The 21,999-nt window shown below is 40.8% G+C and overlaps 1 protein-coding gene and 1 pseudogene across 4 annotated transcripts in view; one reads left to right on the top strand and one right to left on the bottom strand.

The window, feature by feature from the left end:
* The window catches only part of Coro1c (coronin 1C), an 88,141-nt gene that overhangs the window by 33,011 nt on the left and 33,131 nt on the right, over positions 1-21,999 (top strand). For all 4 annotated transcript variants that reach the window (XM_004843629.4, XM_087198350.1, XM_087198349.1 and 1 more), the window contains one exon: positions 8,993-9,192. In XM_004843629.4, the coding sequence (XP_004843686.1) occupies positions 8,998-9,192 (195 nt within the window). In that variant the 5' untranslated portion in view covers positions 8,993-8,997. The remainder of the gene's footprint in view (positions 1-8,992; positions 9,193-21,999) is intronic.
* On the bottom strand, positions 71-778 carry LOC101715540 (alpha- and gamma-adaptin-binding protein p34 pseudogene; annotated as a pseudogene).

Below are 21,999 nucleotides of genomic sequence, written 5' to 3'. Positions count from 1 at the left end.
AAGTATCTCATGTAGAGACAGCTAGCATCTCTGTTAGTCAAAGCTAGTAGGAACGATTTAGTGTTCTTCATCAAGAAGACAGACCTTCAGTTTCATCTTTATCTCCCTCAGTTGCCATCCACAATGCTTTAGCCATTTTCTGCATGCAACTTTCTTTGCTCCTGAAGAAGTGTTACAGCTTTGTCTTTCATTTCCTTCAACTTTGAAAGTAGTTTTTCAAAATTTTTAAATCTCCTCCTCCAACACTAAGATCATCTAACGTGGATCCACAGTGCTGTCAACCTGGGAGTCTGTTGTGTTAGAGGTCCCTGATGGTCGGAGAGGTTCGGTCTTGTCGGATGCTGGCAAAGGGGATGCTCTGTGTGATAGCTTGATCCAAAAGTATGGTTTGTTCCAGCCAGTGAATTGAGAAGGCTAAAGCCCTGGTTCCTATCGTTCTTCATCGCTGTGTTGGACCAGACATTGGCATTCAAGGCTTGGACAATTTGCTTTACTCCTGTAGATCCAGGGAAGTCATTATTCTCCTCAGGCAGCTCCTCTGTACTAAGCTCGACCAGTTCAGAGGCATGTTTGATGTACCACTCTTGAGCTTTTTGTTGGTTTACTCCTTCTTCACACACTGGTATCACAGACCAATATCATCACCTTTGGTACCCACACTTCTGCCAGTGGAAGCCATGAGGTAACACTGTTGAGATCTGATGCTCGTGAGCTGTCAGAGTTCACCACAAATGCCTGGACAGACTACAGTCTCTGCAGCGATGGGGAATTTGATTGTCAGCACACATAGATTGATATCTGCTGGATAGTATGTATGTATGTATGTATGTACTTATTTATTGTTTTGTTTTTGAGACAGGGTCTCACTGTGTAGTTCAGACTGACCTTGAACTCACTATGTAGCCTAGGCAGGTCTCTAACTTGAAGCAGTCCACTGTTTCAGCCTCCAGAGTGCTGGGATTACAGGCATGCACCACCATGCCTGGCCTGAATAGTATTTATTATCAGTGGTCTAGGGTAAAATCTCACTGCGTCATTGGAAGTCACTTCCATGAGATGATCTTCTCTTCTAAGGATATGTTGGACTAGCCAGTCCCCAGTGAAGGTGGAATAGCAGTTGGTGACTAGCATGCAGTGGAATGTGTGATGTTTGGCAGTATTATTTTTTTCCTTTTTCTTTTTTTTGAGTCAGGATCTTGGTATATAGTTAGGCCAGGCTTGAACTCACTGTGTAACCTAGGCTGGCCTCCAACTCATGACAATCTTCCTGCCTCAGCTTCCCAGGTGCTGGAATTACAGTTGTGCGCCACTTGGCCTGGCTTGATAAATTACTGTATATTTTATAAGGGCTTAGGTAAGGTTTACGATTCCCACATTTTATGGATGTTAAAAGCCACGTTGCATTGTCTCCTATTTAAAGTCAATTTATTTTGAAACTTTCCAACATTTCTTTGATTTGCTTAATGAATGACTTACTGCTACAAAATATGCCTTTTTATGAGATGATCCTGTAATTGCAGAGAAAAGGTCCTGTGCAGTTTTAAGAACATGTTACTTGAAAGGCCTAATGAGCAAGTAACTTCTCCAAGATCGAACTGTTCAATGGCAAGACATTTAAAATTGTATCTAGTAGTTTCTTGGGCTATTATATTAGTTCATGTTTTTTTCATTTATTCTTTTTGATATAATTGAGAATCAGATTCCCTCATAATATGCTTTTTTTAAGGGGCTATTTTAATTTTCTAATTTGTGGTTTGATTAGTTTGGGACTAGAGATCTAATAAAATAACACTAAATTTGATGATATGACTTCTTAATTTGGAAATTTATAGTCAAACTTTTTTGATGAAACACAATACCATTTGACAATGCAGGCCGTCTCTTAAGAGGGCAGTTTTTTTGGATTAGTTCCCAGTTTTTCCTTTGTTTAAAGAATCATTTAAGTGCAATAAATAACAGACTGAGATGGAAAAACATAGAATATTGTAAAGGGTTCTTTAAAACAGATGCTGCTTTTCTTGTATGACAGTTATTAGTAGGGAATTGATTGGGATTTTTCCTTTGGGTAGAGAAACCTATTGGTGGGCTCTTTAATAATTGCTAACAATTCCTTCCCCTCTCTTCCTCTCTTCTTCGCTCCCTTCCCTTTCCTTGCCCCCTTGTTGGGAATCAAATCCAGGGCCTTGGACATAAATGATGTCCGGCATCTTTTTATACACTTATTGGATATTTGTATATCTTTGGAAAAATGTCTATTTAAGTCCTTTGGTCCATCTTTAAGTTGGATTTATGTCTTTTATTGACCTGTAGGAGTTCTTTATATATTTTTGGTATAAGTGCCTTATCAAAATATAAGATGTGCAGAAATGGTCACCGTTGTGTGGATTGTCTTCATTTTCTTTATGGTGTTCTTTGGAGCACAGAAGTTTTAAATTTTGATGGAGTCTAGCTTACCTGTTATGTCATTTTTTTGTTTATGCTGCTGGTGTCATATCTAAGAATCTTTTGCTAAATTTAAGCCCATGAAGATTTTTTTTCCTGTGTTTTCTCCTGAGAGTTTTATAGTTCTAGCTCTTATCTATAGGTTTTTGATTCATTCTGAGTTAATTCTTTTATGTGGTGGGAGGTAGTGTTTAATTTCTCTTTTTGGATGTGGCTATCCAGTTGTCTTAGCACCTTTTTGAAAACCTTCTTTATCCCATTGAATGACCTTGGCACCCTGGTTGAAAATCAGTTGGGCAATGATGTGTGGATTTACTTCTGGACTTTGAAGTCTGTTCCATTGATCTATATGTCTGTCCTTGTTCCAGTAGCAAACTGTCTTGATTGCTGTTGCTTTGTAGTAAGGGTTTTGTTTTGGTTTGTTTGGTTTTGGTTTTTTTTTTTTTTGTACTGGGGATCGAACTCAGGACCTTGTGCTTGCGAAGCAGGCAGCAGAACCACTGAGCTAAATCCCCAGCCCTGGTTTTGGTTTTTATGAGACAGGGTTTCACTATGAAGTTCAGGCTGGCCTTAAACTTGCTGAGTTGCCTGGGCTAGCCTCGAACTCAGGATCCTCCTGCCTCATCGAGCTCCAGCATGCTGATTAGAGGCCTACGCTATGATGCCTGCCTTGCAGTAAGTTTTGGAATCAGGAAATATGGATCTTCCTAATTTGTTCTTTTTCTTCATCATTTGACTATTTTTGGTCCCATGCAAATTCTGTATGTATTTTAGAATCAGCTCATCAGTTTGTGTGCAGCATTCAACTGGGATTCTGATAGGCATTTTATTGACTCTGTATCTCAGATTGGAGAATATTGCCATCTTAATATTGTTAAGTCTTCTGATCCATGAATATGGGATGCTGTTCAATTGTTTGTATCTTTAATTTCTTTCAGTTATGTCTTTTTTTTTTTTGGTACCAGGGATCGAACTTGGGACCTTGCGCTTGCAAGGCAGGCGCTGAAACCACTGAGCTAAATCCCCGGCCCTCCTTTTTTTTTTTGAGACAGGGTCTCACTGTGTAGTCCAGGCTGGCCTCGAACTCATGGTGATCCTCGTACCTCAGCCTCCTGAGTGCTAGGATCACAGGTGTCCACCACCACTCCCAGCCTTTCAGTTGTTTGTAGTTTCATTTTGCAAGTTTTTCACTCACTTGCTTAGGTTTGTTCCTAAGTATTTTACTTTATGATGCTACTGTGAGTGGAATTTTATTTTCATTTTTGGATTGTTTTTAATGAATGTATAGAAATATAATTGAGTTTTGAATATTGATCTTGTATTTTGCAAGTTTGCTGAATTTACTATTTCTATTAGTTATTTTAGTGAATTGTTTATAATTCTCTAAATCTAAGATCATGTCATCTGTGTATGGAGATAATCTTCCTTCTTTCCATTTGGAAAGCCTTTCTTTTTCTTGCCTAATTGCCCTAGCTAGAACTCACAGTACAGTTCTGAGTAGAAGTAGCATGAGTGGACATCATTATTTTTGAGCTTAGGGAGGAAGCATCATTCATCATTGAATATTGTGTTAGATGTGATATTTTTGTGGATGCTCTTTATTAGCTTGCGGAAGCTCCTTCTGGTCCTCTTTTTGTTTGTTGAGTGTTTTATAATGAGAGGATGTTATTGTCAAATGTTTTGTCTGGTTCTGAGATGGTTGCTTGATTTTTGTTTCTTACTCTATTGCTATGTTACATTAATTGGTTTTCAGATATTAATCTAACCTTGTATTCTTGGGATAGACCCCACTTGCATTTGAGTCCTTTTTATATTTCTGGACTTGGTTTGCTAGTAGTTTGGGGATTTTTGCATTCATATTCATAAGAGATGTTGTTCTGCAATTTTCTTGTGGTATCTTGGTTTGGTTTTGGTATCAGGGTATTATTGGCCTTATAGAATTAGTTTGGTGTAATGTTCCCTGTTTTTTGTTTTTCTTTTTTAAAGACAGGGTCTCACTATGTAGTTCAGGCTGTTCTTGAACTCACTGTGTAGCCCAGACTGGCCTTGAACTTGTGGTAATCCTTCTACCTCAGCCTCCCAAGTGCTGTGATTACAAGTGTGTGCTACCATGCCCAGCTGTATTTTTGGAAGACTTTGTGAAGGATTAGTATTAATTCTTCTCTTTCTGTCTTTTTTTGGGTACTTGGGATCGAACTCAGGACCTTGCACTTAGCATTAATTCTTTAAATGTTTGATAGACTTTAGTGGTGAAGCTATTTGGACTTAGACTTTCTTTGTCAGATGTTGGTTTACATTGATTTTAATTCTTATTTTAAGTATTTTATTCATTTTATAGATGAGGAAACTCAGTAAGGTTAAGTAATTTGTAACAAGTGACAGCAAGGATTTGAATGCAGATTATTTTATGTCAGTGACTAGGAAAACAGTAGTTGGCATTTATTGAATGATTAGTTTTGTGTGTCTAACTATATTGGATGCTGTAACATTGTAACTTCATGCTAGTATCCCAAAACCAAGTGCTTACTTAATGATCACTTCAAGTTTATATGCATTGTACCTACTTTCAGATAGAGAATCTGACGCAGATTTAGTAACTTGCCCGAGTGAACTATGGCCAAGAAGTAAATGGTGCAGCTGTGCTTTTCACTCATGGGCTGATCCTGGAGCTTGTGCTCCTAATTGCTCTTCTCCATTGTGTGCCTGAAGGGCCTGAGATAATCTATACAGCAAAAGCAGCTGTGGTATATGTGGACATTTCAGCCAGATCAGGTTTGGCCTTGGATGTGAATGGGCTCACACAGCCCTTCAAGTTCCATTTCAAGCTGCCTGACCCTGCACAACACTGTGGAAGCCCCGGCTGTTCCCCTTGCTCTGCTCTGCAGCAACATTTTACTCCATGATTGCAGCAAAAAACCCCGCAAACCAAACCAGAACACCTCTGTTTTTCTGCCCAGATATAGTTAGGATGAAAAGTAATTATGCATAATGTAGGTATGACCTTTTAAGGTATTTTAGTTAAGTCATCCAGCAGAATTTTATAATATCTTTTAAAGAAGACAAAGTACTTTACATATTTATTTTAACTTTGGTAGTTTTGTCTGGTTAGATGGTATATAGCTTATTGGAGTAAAGAGGAAAATTGTCTCTATTTTTCAAGTTGGAGGCCTTCCTCTAATGTCCATTCCAATTAAGAAATCTTTAAGACAGGGATGGTGGTGCATGCCAGTACTGTGGGAGGCTGAGGCAGAAGGATCCCAAGTTTGACCGCAATCTGGGCAGTTCAGCAAATTATCAAGACCTTGTCTCAAAATAAAAAGTAAAATAAGGATTAAGATATAACTTAGTCTGAAGCCCTGGATTCAGTCCCCAAGACCAAAAGAAGGAGGAGGAGGATGGGGGAAGAGGTGGGAGAGGAAAAAAAGGAAGAATAAGAATTATTAGCTTTAAAAGCCAGGATGATATCTGTGTTGGTGCAACGCTCATTGAATGTGGACCTCATCGAGTACAGTGAGGTCTGATCTCTGCCGGATACGGTGGGTGGAATCTTGGTATTGTGGCCCCCAGAGGAAGCGTGGGAGCAGCAGGGAGCCTGTCAATGTGGCAGTGTGGCCTCTCCTGGCTCCTGCTGGGAAGAAAACAGGCCGATTCCCTGGTTGTGCAGCCCTGAGAGGAGAATCTGTAAATCTGATTGCACTTAATTCAGGCATTCAGTCAGTTTTGTCTGTACCCCTTTCTCTTTAGCTACATGGAATTTCTCTTCTGAGTGTTCTGGGGATTCACAGTGGGCCTTGGGGTGTCGTTCCTGTGCACTTCTGTGATGTTCACCTGAGTGGAGGGCACTCACACGGTCAGTTACACGTGCATCCCAGCTTTCCATCTTCCAAGATTTAGCTGTCACCTTTGCCTCATTGCAGGGTCCTTTCCCCTTCTCTTGTCATTATTATTTGTACCTGTTTTTGTTCCTTTACTGTTACTGTGTTAGAATTTCGGGGGAGAAATGATGATAAATGTCATTTATAGTTCTTTTGTAAATTACCTCTTCATGTCTTTTGCCTAATTTTTTCTTGAGTTTTATTTAGTTATATGAAATTTGTAAGAACTTTTTATATATATGAAACTTTTTCACTTTATGTATGTATTTATGTGTGTGTGTGTGTGTATATATATATATATATATTTTTTTTTTTTTTAAATAGTGCTAGGAATTGAACCCAGGGCCTTTGCACTTTTTATTCTTTGTGAAAGGGTCTTGCTATGTCACTTAAGTTGCCAGGCTGGGCTCCAACATGGGATCTTCCTGCCTTAGCTTCCCAGAGTGCTGGGATTATAGACAAGCGCCATCTTATCCAGTTGAAGGATGTTGACTCTTTGATATGGTACAGTATTTTTTTCTTTTATGTTAACTTACTTATTTTTTTGAGACTGGGTCTTAACTACGTGGCCCAGGTTTATCTCGCTCCTGGACTCAGGTGACCCTCAGCCTCTCAAGTAGCTAGGACGATAGGCCTGCGCCAGTGTGCCTGGCTGTTAACTTATTTTGTTAACTTATTTTGCTGGAAGATGCTGGTGGAGATCTCAGCTTCTGTAGCTTGTACAGATGGTTGTGGAGAGGTGAATCCTGAGAGCAGCTGACTGTACCTTGACTTTCCTTTTGGTTTTCACCACCTCGTGGAAGCTGTCTTAATCTAAGTCATGCTTGAGAAGAATTCATTCTGTGTCACAAATGAAGGACCTGGCTAAGTGTAAGCATATAATTTGCCATCTTCTTTACTAAGTATTCGATGTGTATGGCCCTGTAGTCAGCTGGAAAGTTCTGGCAACAGCTGTGCTGAGGAACACGGATGCTCAGTTGCCTGCCAAGGGTCTGTTGCGTTAGCCCAGCCGCATGCCCCAGCACTGGAGAGAGGCCACTTTTGCACATATCTTGGAAGGGTAGAAGGAGGCTCTGGCAAAAATAAATTCTCTCTGCATTTAGCAGTGGGCTCAGGGCCATGAGGAAGGAAATTAGAGGGAAGGAATTGGCACAGCCCCCCATGGGTCCCAAATGCCACAAGTGGACAGGTGTTAGCTCACTTCTCTACATGGGGATCTGGTTTTCAGCTGCTTTGTTGAGGTTTGATCATGTTCCAGTTCCACTTAGGTTTTGTTTAAGCTCCTTCTCTCCTAACCAAGTTGAACAGAATATCCTACAGTAGCAGGCAGGAAAATTGTACCAGGTGCAATCTAGGAAACCTTAGTCAGGTGGGACCTGGTGCTCCTAAAGTACAAAGCGTTCAGTGCACACGTCTATTGGGAAGTCTAGTGGAATTTGGAGTCAAAAGTGGCCTGTGAGGAAGCCCAGGAACCTAGCTAGCTATCTGCCATCTGCATTGCCCCTCGGATTTCCTGATTTACTCAGAACCCCACCCTGGTCTCATTTCACCTCCAGAATAGTCCTTGGATTTTTCCTTTCCTCTGTCCAGTTGCCATGTCATTCCAGGTCTGCTTTACTGTCACGCTTCCTGGCCCCACACCTGGCTTTTAGCTTCTTCCTGTCTGATCCCTCTAATGTGCTACTGCCTGACTTACCATCTTCCTAAGGATGGCTTTGATCACTTTATTCCTCTTACTCATTTAAATATCTCTCCTTTATCTAAGTCTTGGCTCATGATCCATTCTGTGGCCTTGGGCTGGTTTTTCCTGTTTTTACTCATGTGCCACTTAGCACTAGGCAGCTTGATACTGAGTTGCTCTGATAATAATGCCTGTCTTAAAAGGAGGTTAGAAGATGCTTGAAAACTGAGTGGTGACTTCTTTCTCTTGAATTCCCTACCAGGCATAGTTAGTCTTGTGGAAACACTGGGTATTAGGCACAGCTCTCAGATAGCAGAGTGCTGATGTCGGGGGAAAATGTTTAAAAAGTGAAAAATTACCTTGGCAGGCTGAGGAGAAAGCCACAAAATCATGACTTGTTTTTGCACTTTCTTCAGCTTCACATGTATCAGATAATTTCACTTTGGAGTTTTCTTATCTTTGAAAGAGAAAAAAGTTGGAATGAATTATCTGTCAGTTTCCACCCAACCCTAAGAAGCTAATTTTCCTTCATTCTTTGCTTTACTCTTTCTCCTGAAATTAAACTTGATGAGCTGTTTTTGGATGGTGAATGAGAGATTTTTCATTTCTTTGTAATTTTTTCCCTGACGCATTTGCAATTTTCTCTGGGTATGTGCTGCTAAAGGAAATTTGGATTTGCATTTTGGCTACTTTTTAGGAGAGCAGACAAAATGCCATACTGTTCTGCTTTTTTTTTTTTGGTACGGACAGTCAAACTCAGGACCTTTCACTTGCGAGGCAGGCGGTGGAACCACTGAGGTAAATCCCCAGCCCAACTCGGAGCTTTTTATTTCTAAGAGTGAAGCTTTTAGTTAGGTGTGTAATTCTTTTTTTTTTCTTTGCTACCCGGGATTGAACTCAGGACCTTGTGCTTGCCAGGCAGGTGCAGTGCCACTGAGCTAAATCTCTGCCCCAGTTGCATGATTCTAATGTAATTCTTGCTCCTCTTCCACAGACACAATGCGGCGAGTGGTACGACAGAGCAAGTTTCGGCATGTATTTGGACAAGCAGTGAAAAATGACCAGTGCTATGATGACATCCGGGTTTCTCGTGTGACCTGGGATAGTTCCTTTTGTGCTGTCAATCCCAGATTTGTTGCCATAATCATAGAAGCGAGTGGAGGTGGAGCCTTCCTTGTACTCCCTCTGCACAAGGTGAGTAATTAGACCTCCTGTTCTGTTTGATACCCTCTGGGAGTCTCCATATTTTTTCTGTTATAAATTGACAGCTTTCTTAGAATTGTATGTTTGCAGAGACTATTAGACTGATAAAATTGAGGTGCAGTTCCACGTGCCTTCCTAGCCACATCAGCTTTTCTTTAACAGACTCATGAAAGACAGTGGTGACCTCTGTCCTGAGCATGTCCTTTGTGGATGAAAAAAATTTTTTTTCATTAGTATATTTTTGCCATAATAACAATTGTATTCATCTTCGGGAATTGGTACATATACATACTGCATCTTAATCATTTTTACTTCCCCTTCCCATCCTTGCCCTCGAAAAAGTTTACTGATGTGTGAGCACAGACAGGTATAGGAATTGCATGATTTTGTTTGTAATCATCCACTTTACACAAAACTTTTTTTTTTTCCAGAATTGTTTTTAAAACATTTGCATTTTAAAATGGGTAGACACTTGTTAGATAGTTTTTTATGAAGGGAGAAGGCCTAAGACTTTTTTTGTTTTTGAATAGTAAATGTACGAGAGCTCAAGAAAATATTCCAAAACTGTACAGATTCCAATTCTGGACAACAATACGTTTTAGCATAGCATTTAAGCAGTGTTAACAAGTGGTAGAAAAAAAGATCTTGACTGCAAGTAGTTCTGCCTGTACCTCAACTTCACAGGGCTTCCAGATCCTTTCTTCTTATTTTATCTTCCCAGAGAGCCTGCTCCAAGCTGGGAATAAGAGGAACAGAAAGGCTGACTGTTATGCATAGTGCCCATCAAAACCTGCACTTCATTAGCAAATCTCAGAGTGATGAATAATGAAAAAAATTTTTTAAAAAGCTATGAGGAGGGCCGGGGTTTTAGCTCAGTGGTTCCGGCGCCTGCTTCGCAACCTCAAGGACCCGAGTTCGATCCCCGGTACCAAAAAAAAAAAAAAAGCTATGAGGAGAGCCTAGAACAGTGGTAGTGAAACTGTGGCATGCATGCTGCAGCCAGCTGTTTGTTATCATTGAAAGCTCTAAATGGTTCACCATCACTGGTCTAGAAACAGTTGTTTTCTAGTTAGCTTAGGAAGAAAATGAGCTCGTGAGCCCTGAGCTCTCATGGTTAAGGGCTGAGGGTTAGTGATGATGCAGATACTGAGTCACATTACAGCTGTTTCCACTCTGCTTAAAAACAATGGGGGAGGCGGACCTGAATGTCCATTAGGAATACATTTTTATCGTAATGGATTGTGAGATTCTGAAAGTGGTCACAGTAAAGTGGATTTTCTGTCAAAATATTGTTGCCCATTATAATTTGATGTTTTTTCTCTTAGGAAAACTTACGATTCCCTCGTAGTTTTCTGTCAGAGATACTCATGCCTAACTTGTTTTAACATCTAAGTTTTATTTTAGTGTCTGGATTAATGTGATACCATACAATAGAAACCTCTTTCTGCAGAAGTAGAGAGATGGATGCCTTTGGGAAAAAATTTGATTCATGTTTCTAAACGCACTTTCTTATTGGTGAAAGTGACTTTTCATAAGACAGAGTCTCAGAGTCTCACTATGTAGTTCAGGCTGGCCTTGAACTTACTGTGTAGCTCAGGTGAGCCTCGAACTTGTGGCAATCCTCCTGCCTCAGCCCCCCAAGTGCTGGCATTACAAGACACACGGCTGAAAAATCTTAAAGGAGAATCTTTTCATGAAATTGAAAATTTCTTCAGTGATTCTCACTAAAAAATGCTGAAAAAGAATGGACATTTCTACTTTTATTTCTATGCAGAAAATTTCTGTTGAATGGCAAACAACACACTACACTATGATAACTATACTCAACCTAAGTTTGGAGAGGGAGTTTGAAGTAAATGTGAGTTGCTTTTCATCTCTACAGCTTTTTAGTTTATTCCTTCATCAAGAATAAGCAGCATTTGGAAATTTGACTGTGTACTGGTAAGTTTTAGAGTGGCCAGCTGAGAATACAGCCACAGTTTGTCAGCTGAGGTCAGGCACTGGAGCATTGTGATCTGTTTTGGAGTTAAGAGATTTTATTTCCCCTTTTGTAAACTGAGGGATAATTTAAGACATTCTTTTCTTCAAAGAAATGGAACACGCCAATTAAGAAGCCCAAAATAAACTTTGAATGGCTAATCTTCCACTGAGTTCAGACAGTTCCCTTCAACTTCCACATCCACAAAAGGCTCTGTGAGCCCATCTTTAGTTTTACAGACCATGAGAAACTTGAGTTTCACTTAATGTTTAAGGGAGACCTGTATGCAGTTCCTAAACTTACTCTTATGACTTGGTTTTCACCTGCATTAATTGGATTACATTTAATAAATGTTAGTTTTAGTATTATTTTGTTCTTTAACCAGCCTTAGAGGAATTAGACAAGAATAAGTTACTTTGAAAATTATTGTTTGTGAGCTCGGCACGATGGCACACACCTGTAGTCCCAGCTATTCAAGAAGTTGAGACAGGAAGATAACAGATTGAGGTCAGCCTGGGTCATTTAAGTGAGACGGTATCTCAAAATAAAAAGGACTGGGGATCTCTTAATGGCAGAGTGCCCCTGGGTTCAATCTCCAGTGCTGGGGTAGGGTGTGGGGGTAGGAATTAGCATTTTTGGAGTAAGTATTGGTCTTTGGAGGAACCTTGAGGGTCTTTCTTCCCTGGGCTATCATTATTGTCTATGTAGCATTGCTTGCTCTCTCTCTCTCTCTTTCTCTTTTTTGAGACAAGGTCTCACTGTGCAGTTCAGGCTGGCCTTGAACTCACTATGTAGCCTAGGTCTCCTTCAACCCGTGGTGATCCTCCTGCCTCAGGCTCCCAAGTGCTGGGATTACAGGTGTGTGCGACCATGCCTAGCTGCCATTGCTCTTAAATAATAATTTGTTTTGGAGGTTGTGACATTGGTGTAAACTAAGTACCATGGTTGCCTGTGGAAATGAGGTCAATATGCTTGGGGCTGTTGAATTCTATCATTGATGGGCCTACATGTATCACATGTGATTTTCCAGTATTAAAGCACATATGGTGTCAGGATGTTATAGAGGAAAGAACATTGGTCTGGAATGAAATTGGAGCTGTGAAATTCAGTTCTGTTTTGATCACCTACTTATAATGAGACATGGATGTGTCACTCCTTCCTTTTGCTCTTCTGTTTCTCTCTGTGTAACATGAAGGATTTTATATAAAAGTGATTTTCAGCCTTGGTAATTCTAGATGATCTCAGAAGTGTTTATCTCCTTTGGTTCTGTTATAAAATGATTTCTGATGCAGCTGATTTGGTAGTCAGAATTTAGCAAATAAAAACAGTTGTTCCATTGTTTTCTCATTTTGTCTACCACATAACTTAGGAAAGTACATGCCTTTTTACTTTGGCTGATTTTTCCACCAAGGCCAAAGCTGAGCCCCGCAAAAAGGAATGGTCTTGTGGTCCTTCTAGATAGGTCTGTGCCTGTGGAGCTCTCAGAAAGAGCTGCTGTAGTGGCAAGGCCTGGCCGCGAGCCCTAGGTGTCAGGTAATGCGGCCTTTTCTTCCTAAGATGCCGGCTGCTTACTGGGGCATCAGTACTGTAGAAAATAGAACCATCTTCCCTGTTGTCGGGAAACCTACATTTCTGTCTACTTTGTGAGGCAACTCAGATAGCCTCTTAATATCTACCTTATAACTTTGATGTGATCATAAGTATTTGAGTAAGGATTATGAATTTTGCATTTTTACAGGTGATATTTGCTTGTTTATACAAGTAGGTGTTCTTTGTTCTTTGACCACACGTGCAATGAGTTGCTTGATCGTGTAAGCCGAGTGCCTGCTGAGTACCTGCTGTGTGCCATCGACTGCCCCTCAGGAGCACTTGTCTATAGTTTTTGTTGTGGTTATTTTCCTAATCTCCCCAAGAGCATCTGAGCAAATGGCTGGTGCCGAGGTATTTGTCTCCTTTTTGAAAGTGTAGCGTTGAAGGAGAGTATGAAGGGCATTCGAAGTGCATGGTGAACCCATCAATCCTAATGTAGGTCTCTTTGCCCTGGAAAATAGATTCCCACAACTTTGTTATCTTGGCAGCTGTGAAATAGTTTATAACAAGGTGCTGCTTTTGTTTAAAAGCAAAGAAAAAACAAATCTTTAATAGTAATATGAAGTTATATTTGAAATCAAGATAGCAAGAAATTTTGCACTAAGAGTGTGTTAGGTTCCAGCACATGTTGGTAAGTCTCAGATTATGCTACTAAGCATGAACATTGAGAGCTGAATATGGTTTTTAATAACTACTTCAGGAGCTTCTGGTAATACTTCCCCCGTTATTTCTGGTTATAGGCAGGCAGGTCGTTTGGGTGATGTTTGGGGGGCTCTCTACACAATAATGTTGAATATATACATATTTATCTTAAGGTGGATCATGACCTTTTCTGACAGGCTCATTTAAAAACATGGCTTTCTATGAATTTCTGTTGAAGGCTAATTAGTGTCAGTAGTAAATAGGGCTTCTTACTATAACTTCCTGAAGCTTGTGGTTAGATTCTGGAAGCACATAAAAAAAAAAAAGCCAGGGTATACCGGGATTTAAAATCTAAAATAGAGTAATAGGGACAAATACATTGATACATACAGCAAGAAGGATACTTATGAATGAGGGTATATTTTAAGTGTATGGTTATGAGGTTTTGTTAGGAAAGTTTTATTAAAGAAAATGGGATTGTAAAGGTTCAATGCTTGGGGAATATGGAAAGTACTCAACCCTGACATGGGGTGATTTAGATTAACACATGTGATTCCAGACCTCTTTTATAATGCTTCCATCAAGCTGTGGCATGCCACTTTGCCATGACTTTTCCAGGGGCGGCTTAGTACATTTTCATATTCTTTAGTCTTTCAGAGGTTGAATAATAAATAGCAGTCTTATTGAACACAAGTTGACTTTGTGGTTTTGCTATGAGGCATACTTTTTTCTTTGCTACAGCTGGGCAGGCTGCCTTGTCTTAAGAGCACAGAGGTTTGCAGCTCTCCCTGTGTAGTCTGTAATGTTGGCTCAAACAAGCTTTTCCTTTGTGGAGGACCCACACTTGCGATGTGTGACTGAAGCACTCTCTCCCTGTTGTAAACCATACAAACAGCAGTGTTTCTGGTTAGGCACACATGTGCAGTCATTCTTCATATAACAGCAAACCTGTAAATCCTGCCTTAAAGGAGTGTAGGGGTGCTGGTTGAAACCTCTGTATATGCTGTTGATCTCTTGATGTTCACTGGGCTGGAGGGTTTAAACTGGATGACTCCTGTCTTTCCTGACTGCTCCTTCCCTTCCTCTCTTGGAAGTCCTGTTTTAGAGGATCTGTCATTTCTTGGAGTGATGGCTCATTTCATTTTATAGTAAGTGCTGCAGAAAGGATCTCTGGTCTGGGCATGATGGGATGGCTGTGGCCAGGTCTGTTAGCCTTTGGGTCACTACTGGTTCCTCTCTCTCTGTTCTTTGGTGTGGCTGTGCAGTACCTTTTTATCCACATCATTTCTCCCATTTACTTTGGGAACCAAGTGTAGGAATATTTAGGATCTTACTCCCATTGTCTGTGAACTCTCTTTTTAACTCATTCTGCTTTCTAAGAATTTTGTAAAAGGATTTTGTCATATAGAAAATCACGTAAATAGCTAATACCTTCTCATTGCATATGAGAGAAATTTAATTAATTACCTGTAATTAATGCCTTAGGTATTAGGACTTACATCTCTTCTAGGATCTGAGTCGACAAGGGCTGCTTTATGGTGTTTGTAGTTTATTGAGGAAGAATTTTTTATTCATTTTAATCAGTATTCTGAGTGCCTCATAAGTACATGGTGATCTCCTACTGTTTAATATCCAACTCAAATATTTCTTGGTAGTTTGGTGAGACAGAGGAACTCATCCTTTGGGTTCTCTTAATTGCTTCTTTCTATCATGAGTACCACAGGCTGCATCATTACATTGTATTATAATTATTTTCTCCTCCCCTTAACAGTTGGGGTTAGTGGTTAGAAATACATGGTCTTGATTTCTGGACTCATTTGGATGGAGGATGCAAAGTGGATGGCCTTTTGAATGGTAGCTTTTACACAGGTTCCCCGGATCTTGCCTTCTGTACTGTGGTTGGCAACCTCCATGATGGCCTCCAGTGAGTCTCATCTCCTAGTATTCATGCCTTTCTGTGGTTTCTGCAACATTAAATAAAGCTGAACTGTGTAACCACAGGATGTGGTGGAATTGATGGAGTGTGATTTTTTGAGACTAGGTCATAAAACTCTAGTGGCTTCCACTTTGTCTCTTTTGGAACTACCATATTGTGTGGACACAATCTTGATCTTGCCAGTGGGGAGCTTTGTATTTGCAAAGTGCTCTGGCATGGCAGTGAGAGGGATTTATTCCACCTGAGGTTGGGAAGTGGAAGGCATCTCAGTGAAAATTCTGAATTCGGGTTTCTCCTGTGTATAGGAGCTAGAGATGAAGCAGAAGAGGAGCCTAGTTAGTTCACTGAACTGTGAAGTCAGGAGAGGTGTTGTGTGTTCAGGAGGGCAAAGAAGGAGTGGTAGCCACATTGCTTTTCCAAACTCTGGGATTTGGAGTTTAGATTGACTTTTCTGGTATTGGAGAGATGGCATGTTTGATGGAATGGAATCAAATCATTTATGCATTGTGTAAACTAATTTTGTGAGTCGAAAGGAGCTGAATGAAAACTTTTTAGGAGAAATTACACATTTCTTGGCTCATTTGTTTTTTCTTTCATGTCCAGTGTGAGTTGTGCAAAATAGTATTTTTCTTGACTGTGTTGAGAAGAATCAGCATAAGCATTTAGGGTCATTGTTACAATTAGATATCAACAGGGCGTCTTTCCATGGTTTGATTTTTCAGGAAGAGGCAGTGGCTTCTGTCATATCCCTAACAGTGGGACTCCAAAATGAGATCAGATTGTATTTGGAGGGTTTTCCTCATGTACAGTGTGTCAGTTTTTGCACTTGGTAGGTTTCCTCTCCTATTCTGCAGTTGGAGAACCTGACACATAAAGTGGTTGTCCAATGCTGTAGAGTCTTTTAAGCCTAGAACTTGGATTTTTGAGTCTTTGGTTTTTACATGAATGTTTTAAAACTTTTTTCATACTGAGTGTAAAGGATTTTATTTATTTTGGGGGGTACAGAAATTGTGGTACAATTGGCAGTTAATCTTTTGCACTCTTTCTCTGAGTAGAAACCTTAACAATAAAAATAGTAGCTGGTCAGGGCTTTGATTCTGTCACCCTAGGGCATTGTTTGAAGGTTTGGAAAGTACTTGGTCTACAGTGATGATAAACCTTGTAGTTTTCAGTGATAGAAACAGCCCGCTGCAGCTCACATGCCATAGGTTCACCACCAGTGGTCTATACCACAATGATGATAAAATCACAGCAGTTCACATTTCTTAGGGCTTCCTCTAAGGGTTGGGCGGTGTGCCGATAAGTGCCTTCTTTCATGGACTGGTTCAAAAGAAATGGCAGTCTCTTGATGGTGCTTCTCTGTGTGATCTGCAATAATTGCCAGCACCTGCTGGATTTATATGGCTGCATCGTTGCCTGGCTATACATGCTGATGAGCAATTTTCATTTGTACAAATAGCCGCGCTCCAATTTGGATAAGGGTAGCAGTGCCAGTGGCCCTTTGTACACATGTGGATGTTTGGCACTTGGTGTTATGGGCAGGGGATTTTATTCCGTACCACATCCTAATGTGTTACGGGCTGCCATTCACTCCTACTGAAATAGATTCTGTGTGATACCAGGAACACATTAAACTGTCAAGTGTATGGGCCATGAAATACTGGGGGATGCCATAGGGAGGGCACCAGCTGCAGAACAATGACTTCCAAATTATGTCATGAGCTGCCAGCCACACGAGCACAGCACAGCCTCATTACCACATGAAGTGCCACAGAAGGGCCTTTTCTTTTTCTCCCAGTGCTTGTGTTTTCCAGTCTCTGGGAGGGGGGGGAGTGACACCCTGCTCACTCTCAGTTAACAATGGAGCACAAAGTCCTGACAGAAGGAACCTCATAGTGTGCCTCAGGGCTATTTTTGATGACAGTGAGTGGCTGTGACTCACTAAGAGTGTGCCCCTGGCAGATGATGGTTTCTATGCCCCCTACCCCAGAGATGAGCAGGCAGCCTGTCCTTTGTGTGTTTCCTCAGCCAGCTTCTACTGGTATAGTTCACTGATAAGTCCACAGCAGCGGGGCTGCAGGCCTGACAAGCTCTGACAGTGGTTTTTACCATATATGGCCATCAGAGCTCTGTGGCTGTCAGCCGGCCAGGATAATTTCCTTCCTTTGCTTTGATTGGCTGCATGGCAGCTCAGAGAATGGTGGGATCTGGGAGTGTGTGGTGAAGAACAGCCACCGAGTCAAGTGCAAAGAATGTTTAACTCTTTCCTGGGTTTCCTGAGAGCTGAGTGTGTGCTGAGCATGCAAGTCAGAACAGCTGGCAGAAGCCCTCCTGGGTAACAGGGATAACCCCCGCCTGGGAAAATGGCTGTCTCAGGCTAAGAAAGGGCTTTGAGTACAAGCCACGCTGACATAGACTCAGGTGTAATGAACACATTTCTGCAGTCATAGCTTGTTCAGAAGCTATCTTGTAACCATAGGTAGTAAGTAGATTGTCTGCCTGCCAGGTTGAATAACTCAGCTAGCTAGGTGTATGACTTGAGTAGAGTCCAGGGAAGAATGAGCTGGAAGGTGAGTGATGGGGCACATGTCAGCCTTCTCTGAGGAACAGTGACTCAGGCTTCATTTTTGGCTGAGCTTTAAGTCGTGTAAGTGATACAGGCTACTGAATTGGGGCTGTACCCCAGTCTTGCTTGTTTACGACCACTACAAGATAGGAACTACCAGGCCATGGAGCCCAAGGGACCCCCTCCCCACCACCCAGTTAAAAAAAGTTGTAATTTTTCTTTTTGTTTTTCATGCCCACTTCAGGGAGCGTGGATTTTCATTCTGCTGCTGGTGGAGAAACCAGTGCAGAGCTGTGATTGGAAGGGCTAGCTAGCTGTGGGGCTTGCTCTTCATTCAGTCCCCGTGGAGAGCTCTCCAGCAACACCTACTCACTAGGCGGAATTAAGCAACCCCTTACTCTACTTTCTGATTTGTAGTGACTGCTTTAACTAAATATGTGTATAACGCTACATCCATTGTTCTTTTGCTTTTCAGCTTTCAATTTCAAGATGAGCTTTATTTGACTAGGTTCTGCTTCACTTTAGGTTCCTGATTTTGTTTATTCTCAGCCCAGAAGTATCATATGGAATTATTTGTCTGCAGTGATGAGCAGGAAATACTAAGTTGTTACTATATAAATTTTTTTAAGTCAAAAAGTTAAGAAATACAGTTTCTCTTGTTGTTATTGCATATTTAGGCATAGTTAAGGAAATGTTAATTTTCCTACTCTTGATTTCTGATAATAAAATATTTCATAGTTTTCAGTAACTTCCCTCAAGTTCTCGATAGACTTTAAATATGATCGATTGAATGTTAACCTGGTTTTTACAGAAGACCTGTAATGGCAAAATTACTTGCCTGCCATTGTCACTTCTGTCCATAATGACTATTCTTTTTGCCTTTCGGGTAAGTGAGATCTTCACCAACCACACTCTCTCCCGGGCTGCTTTAGTTGCTGGCTTACCTTGCTTACAGGGTAACTCAATCTGCACATTTTATTCCAGATCACCTCCTCTTACCCTCAAGGTTGGTGTTTCTGGTTCCCTTAAAGTAAAACCAACTTAGCATGTTTTATTCCTGGGTTGTGAGCTGTCTCTCAGTCACCGGCCAGTCAGCAAATCATCTATTGTCTGTGTCAGTCTTTCTGGTCTGCTGCGAGTCCCTGTCTTGTTATTCCTGCCACTCTTCCTTGTCGCATGACTAGTTACCATAGCTCCTCCCTGGGGAGCAGCAGGAGCTTAAGAGATTTCAAAAGAACATGTATGCACATAAATAATTCTGTCATAAGAAAAAGGAAGTTGGAAAAAAAAAAAGGAAACCCACTTCAATAGATATCCTTTTTTGACTCCTTTGAACTCTGCACAGTGTGAATGGAGCCCTTATGGTCGGGTTGGAAACTTTGCCTCTGCTTCCAAGCACAAGCTTGATTTACCACTCTCGTTGCGTAGAGTTCAGGGATTCTCACTGTATTGCCCCCAAACCAGAAACAAGTCATTACTGAAATTTAGGCACATCAAGTGATTTTGAGTACTCATTTTCTCCTAAAATGAAAACTTAAGATAGCCGTAGAGTAGGACAAAGTGGTTTTGAAAATCCTTGTCCCTTGTTCCTTGATTCAGGTCATGCAAGCTTGCCCCAGGATGGGGTGGAGGCTGTTTGGGACCTTGCACCTGGGACAGTATAACCTTGTGGATAATGAGTGGTTCAGAAGTTGGAAAGGACTGGGAAGTGCGACAGCTGCCTGTGTTGGGTCAGGTGGTGAAACAGGGCAGAAAGCACTGAGTCCCGCACTCTTGACAGGTTTGCAGCTACATGCTGAACTCGAGAATGGAAACTAGAAAGAAATTGCGTGTGAAATACCCAGAACATTTTAAGGGAAACATTGCATTTGACTGCTGTCACTTTTCATCACCATTGGAGTTTATTGACCTTGTAAAAACATGTTAGTTACCAGTAAGAATAAGCCTCCTAGGTAAAGTGTTGTGTCATTCTAGGAAAATGTAACATGTCTCTGTTGTTGAGAGAACCTAGTGATTATTAATGCAATAGTAGCATATTCCGTCTAGTATTGTATTGAACAGTGAATATAGGAATTGAGAACAGTTATGTGAGGAACCACTCTTATATTAAGAAATGGTCATTTTGCATAATTTTTGTGTATTACATAGGACATAGTAGAAGCATCCCAGTGATGAACACTGAGGGTTTGGGAGGGTGAAAATGTCTGTGAGTACACCTATAATATACCATTTGCTCCTTTAACGATTCGTCCAGGACAGAGAGAGGAAAGCCTTTATTGAAACATTTCTCTCAGAACTTTTTGTATGTGTGTGTTTGTATACATTGAAGATTTTTTGATTGGATAGTATTACTATTGTCCTCAGTATGTAGGATGTACAGTACTTATTAAATATGGATTCTTTTTTGGAATGAGATATGAGACAAATAAGGTACACTTTTAGACCACGCTCATTTTCCATTGAAATTGACCAGAAATATACTTAGAACTAGAAAAATATCATTTCTGAAGAGTTACATTGAACTTTGTGTGCCTAAAGAAGAGTGCTTTTGCAGTTACTTAAATAACAAACATTCCTTTTTAGATGTTAGATATAGTTTTATATTTACTGGTGCTTAAATTTTGATACCCCCACCCCCACCCCATGCCAGTGGGAAGAAAGTGTTGCCTAGTTGTATGGGTTTAGTTGAAGCATCCGTCTCCTTTAGCTTTGCTGAATCTTTTGGCTACTCTTGAAACTTTTAAGGACTTTCCTCAAACCTAAAACAAATGAACAGTGCTGGTGTCGAGGGTGTTGTCTGCCACAGTGAGGGCTGCTGGCTGGACTGTGCCCAAAGCCATCCCGCTCAGCGTGGGCCAGCCACATGGAAAGTGTGCTCTGTACCTCTCCCTCATGCCAGCTGTGTATGTGCTTTGGAGGCCGAATTTTCACTGGGTTCCTGTTGCTTGGCTCTAGGCAGGACACTGGATCTTTCAGGTACTAAGAGTGACTGTAAGCCAGTGTCCTCACCTGTTTCATCCCTGTCCCCTGAGTTCATGGACTGGCTCTGGACCAGAGCCTTTGGGAACCGTCATGTTAGTCATTTTTTGCAGCTTGTTGAATTGCATTCCAGGTAATCCTAACCCCTTGGAGTTTTAGCTAGACAGACACAGTAACAAACCATCCTATGGCATGTGGTTTGGACTAGTAAATAATCAGTGAATCAGAAGATTTATTTGGGACCAGGGATTTAGCTCAGTGGTTCCACCACCTGCCTCACAAGCGCAAGGTCCTGAGTTCGATCCCCAGTACCAAAAAAAAAAAAAAGATTTATTTAATGGCCATGCATGGTGGCACACACCTGTAATCCCAGCACTCAGGAGGCTGAGGCAGGAGGATCACTGTGAATTTGAGGCCAGCCTGGGCTATGTAATGAGTTTAAGGCCAGTCTGAACTACATAGTGAGACCCTGTCTCAAAAACACTGGAAAAAAAATTATTTAAAGGTGGGACTATAAAGTTTATTACATTCAGCTAAACCTTCAATTTTCATGCCAGAAAAGTAATGATATTCTAGATGATGTAAATGATGTGACTTTTTCCTTAATGTGAAATAGTATACCAATTAGTAAAATGAAATTATTTGTATAAATGTAAGCCTTGGAAAATTGAAGGGCTCTTAAAATAAGTCACCTTTTAGTCAAAAATGGTATCTAAGGGCTGGGGCTTTAGCTCTGGCACCGCACCTGCCTTGCAAGCACAAGGTCCTAAGCTCGCTCTCAGGTACAGAAAAAAAAAAAAAAGATATATAAAGGCTGGTTAAATTCTTGTGAATCTTCCTTCCAGCCTCAGCAGTCATGTAAATTTGCTGTTTAGAAGTGCAGGTAAGCGGTGTTGTCACCATGACATGTGGTAGATGTCTTTCTGAATGGGCCTTCACAGTTTAGCAAATTAGACATGGATTCCTTAGTTTATTTGCTGGATGATAAATGAGCATGTATCATGGGAATGAATGAGAACTGCATTCTCATTAAATCCGAGTGTAAAATGTCTTTAGGAATGATGTCTCCTCATCTTTGCCATATTATAGGTCATTAGTATGGTTTCT

This window comes from Heterocephalus glaber, unplaced genomic scaffold (genome assembly GCF_053883595.1).
Source record: "Heterocephalus glaber isolate CG9 unplaced genomic scaffold, H.glaber_assembly_v1.0 deba00001687, whole genome shotgun sequence".
NCBI lineage: Eukaryota > Metazoa > Chordata > Mammalia > Rodentia > Bathyergidae > Heterocephalus > Heterocephalus glaber.
This window is presented reverse-complemented; position numbering and strand designations above follow the sequence as displayed.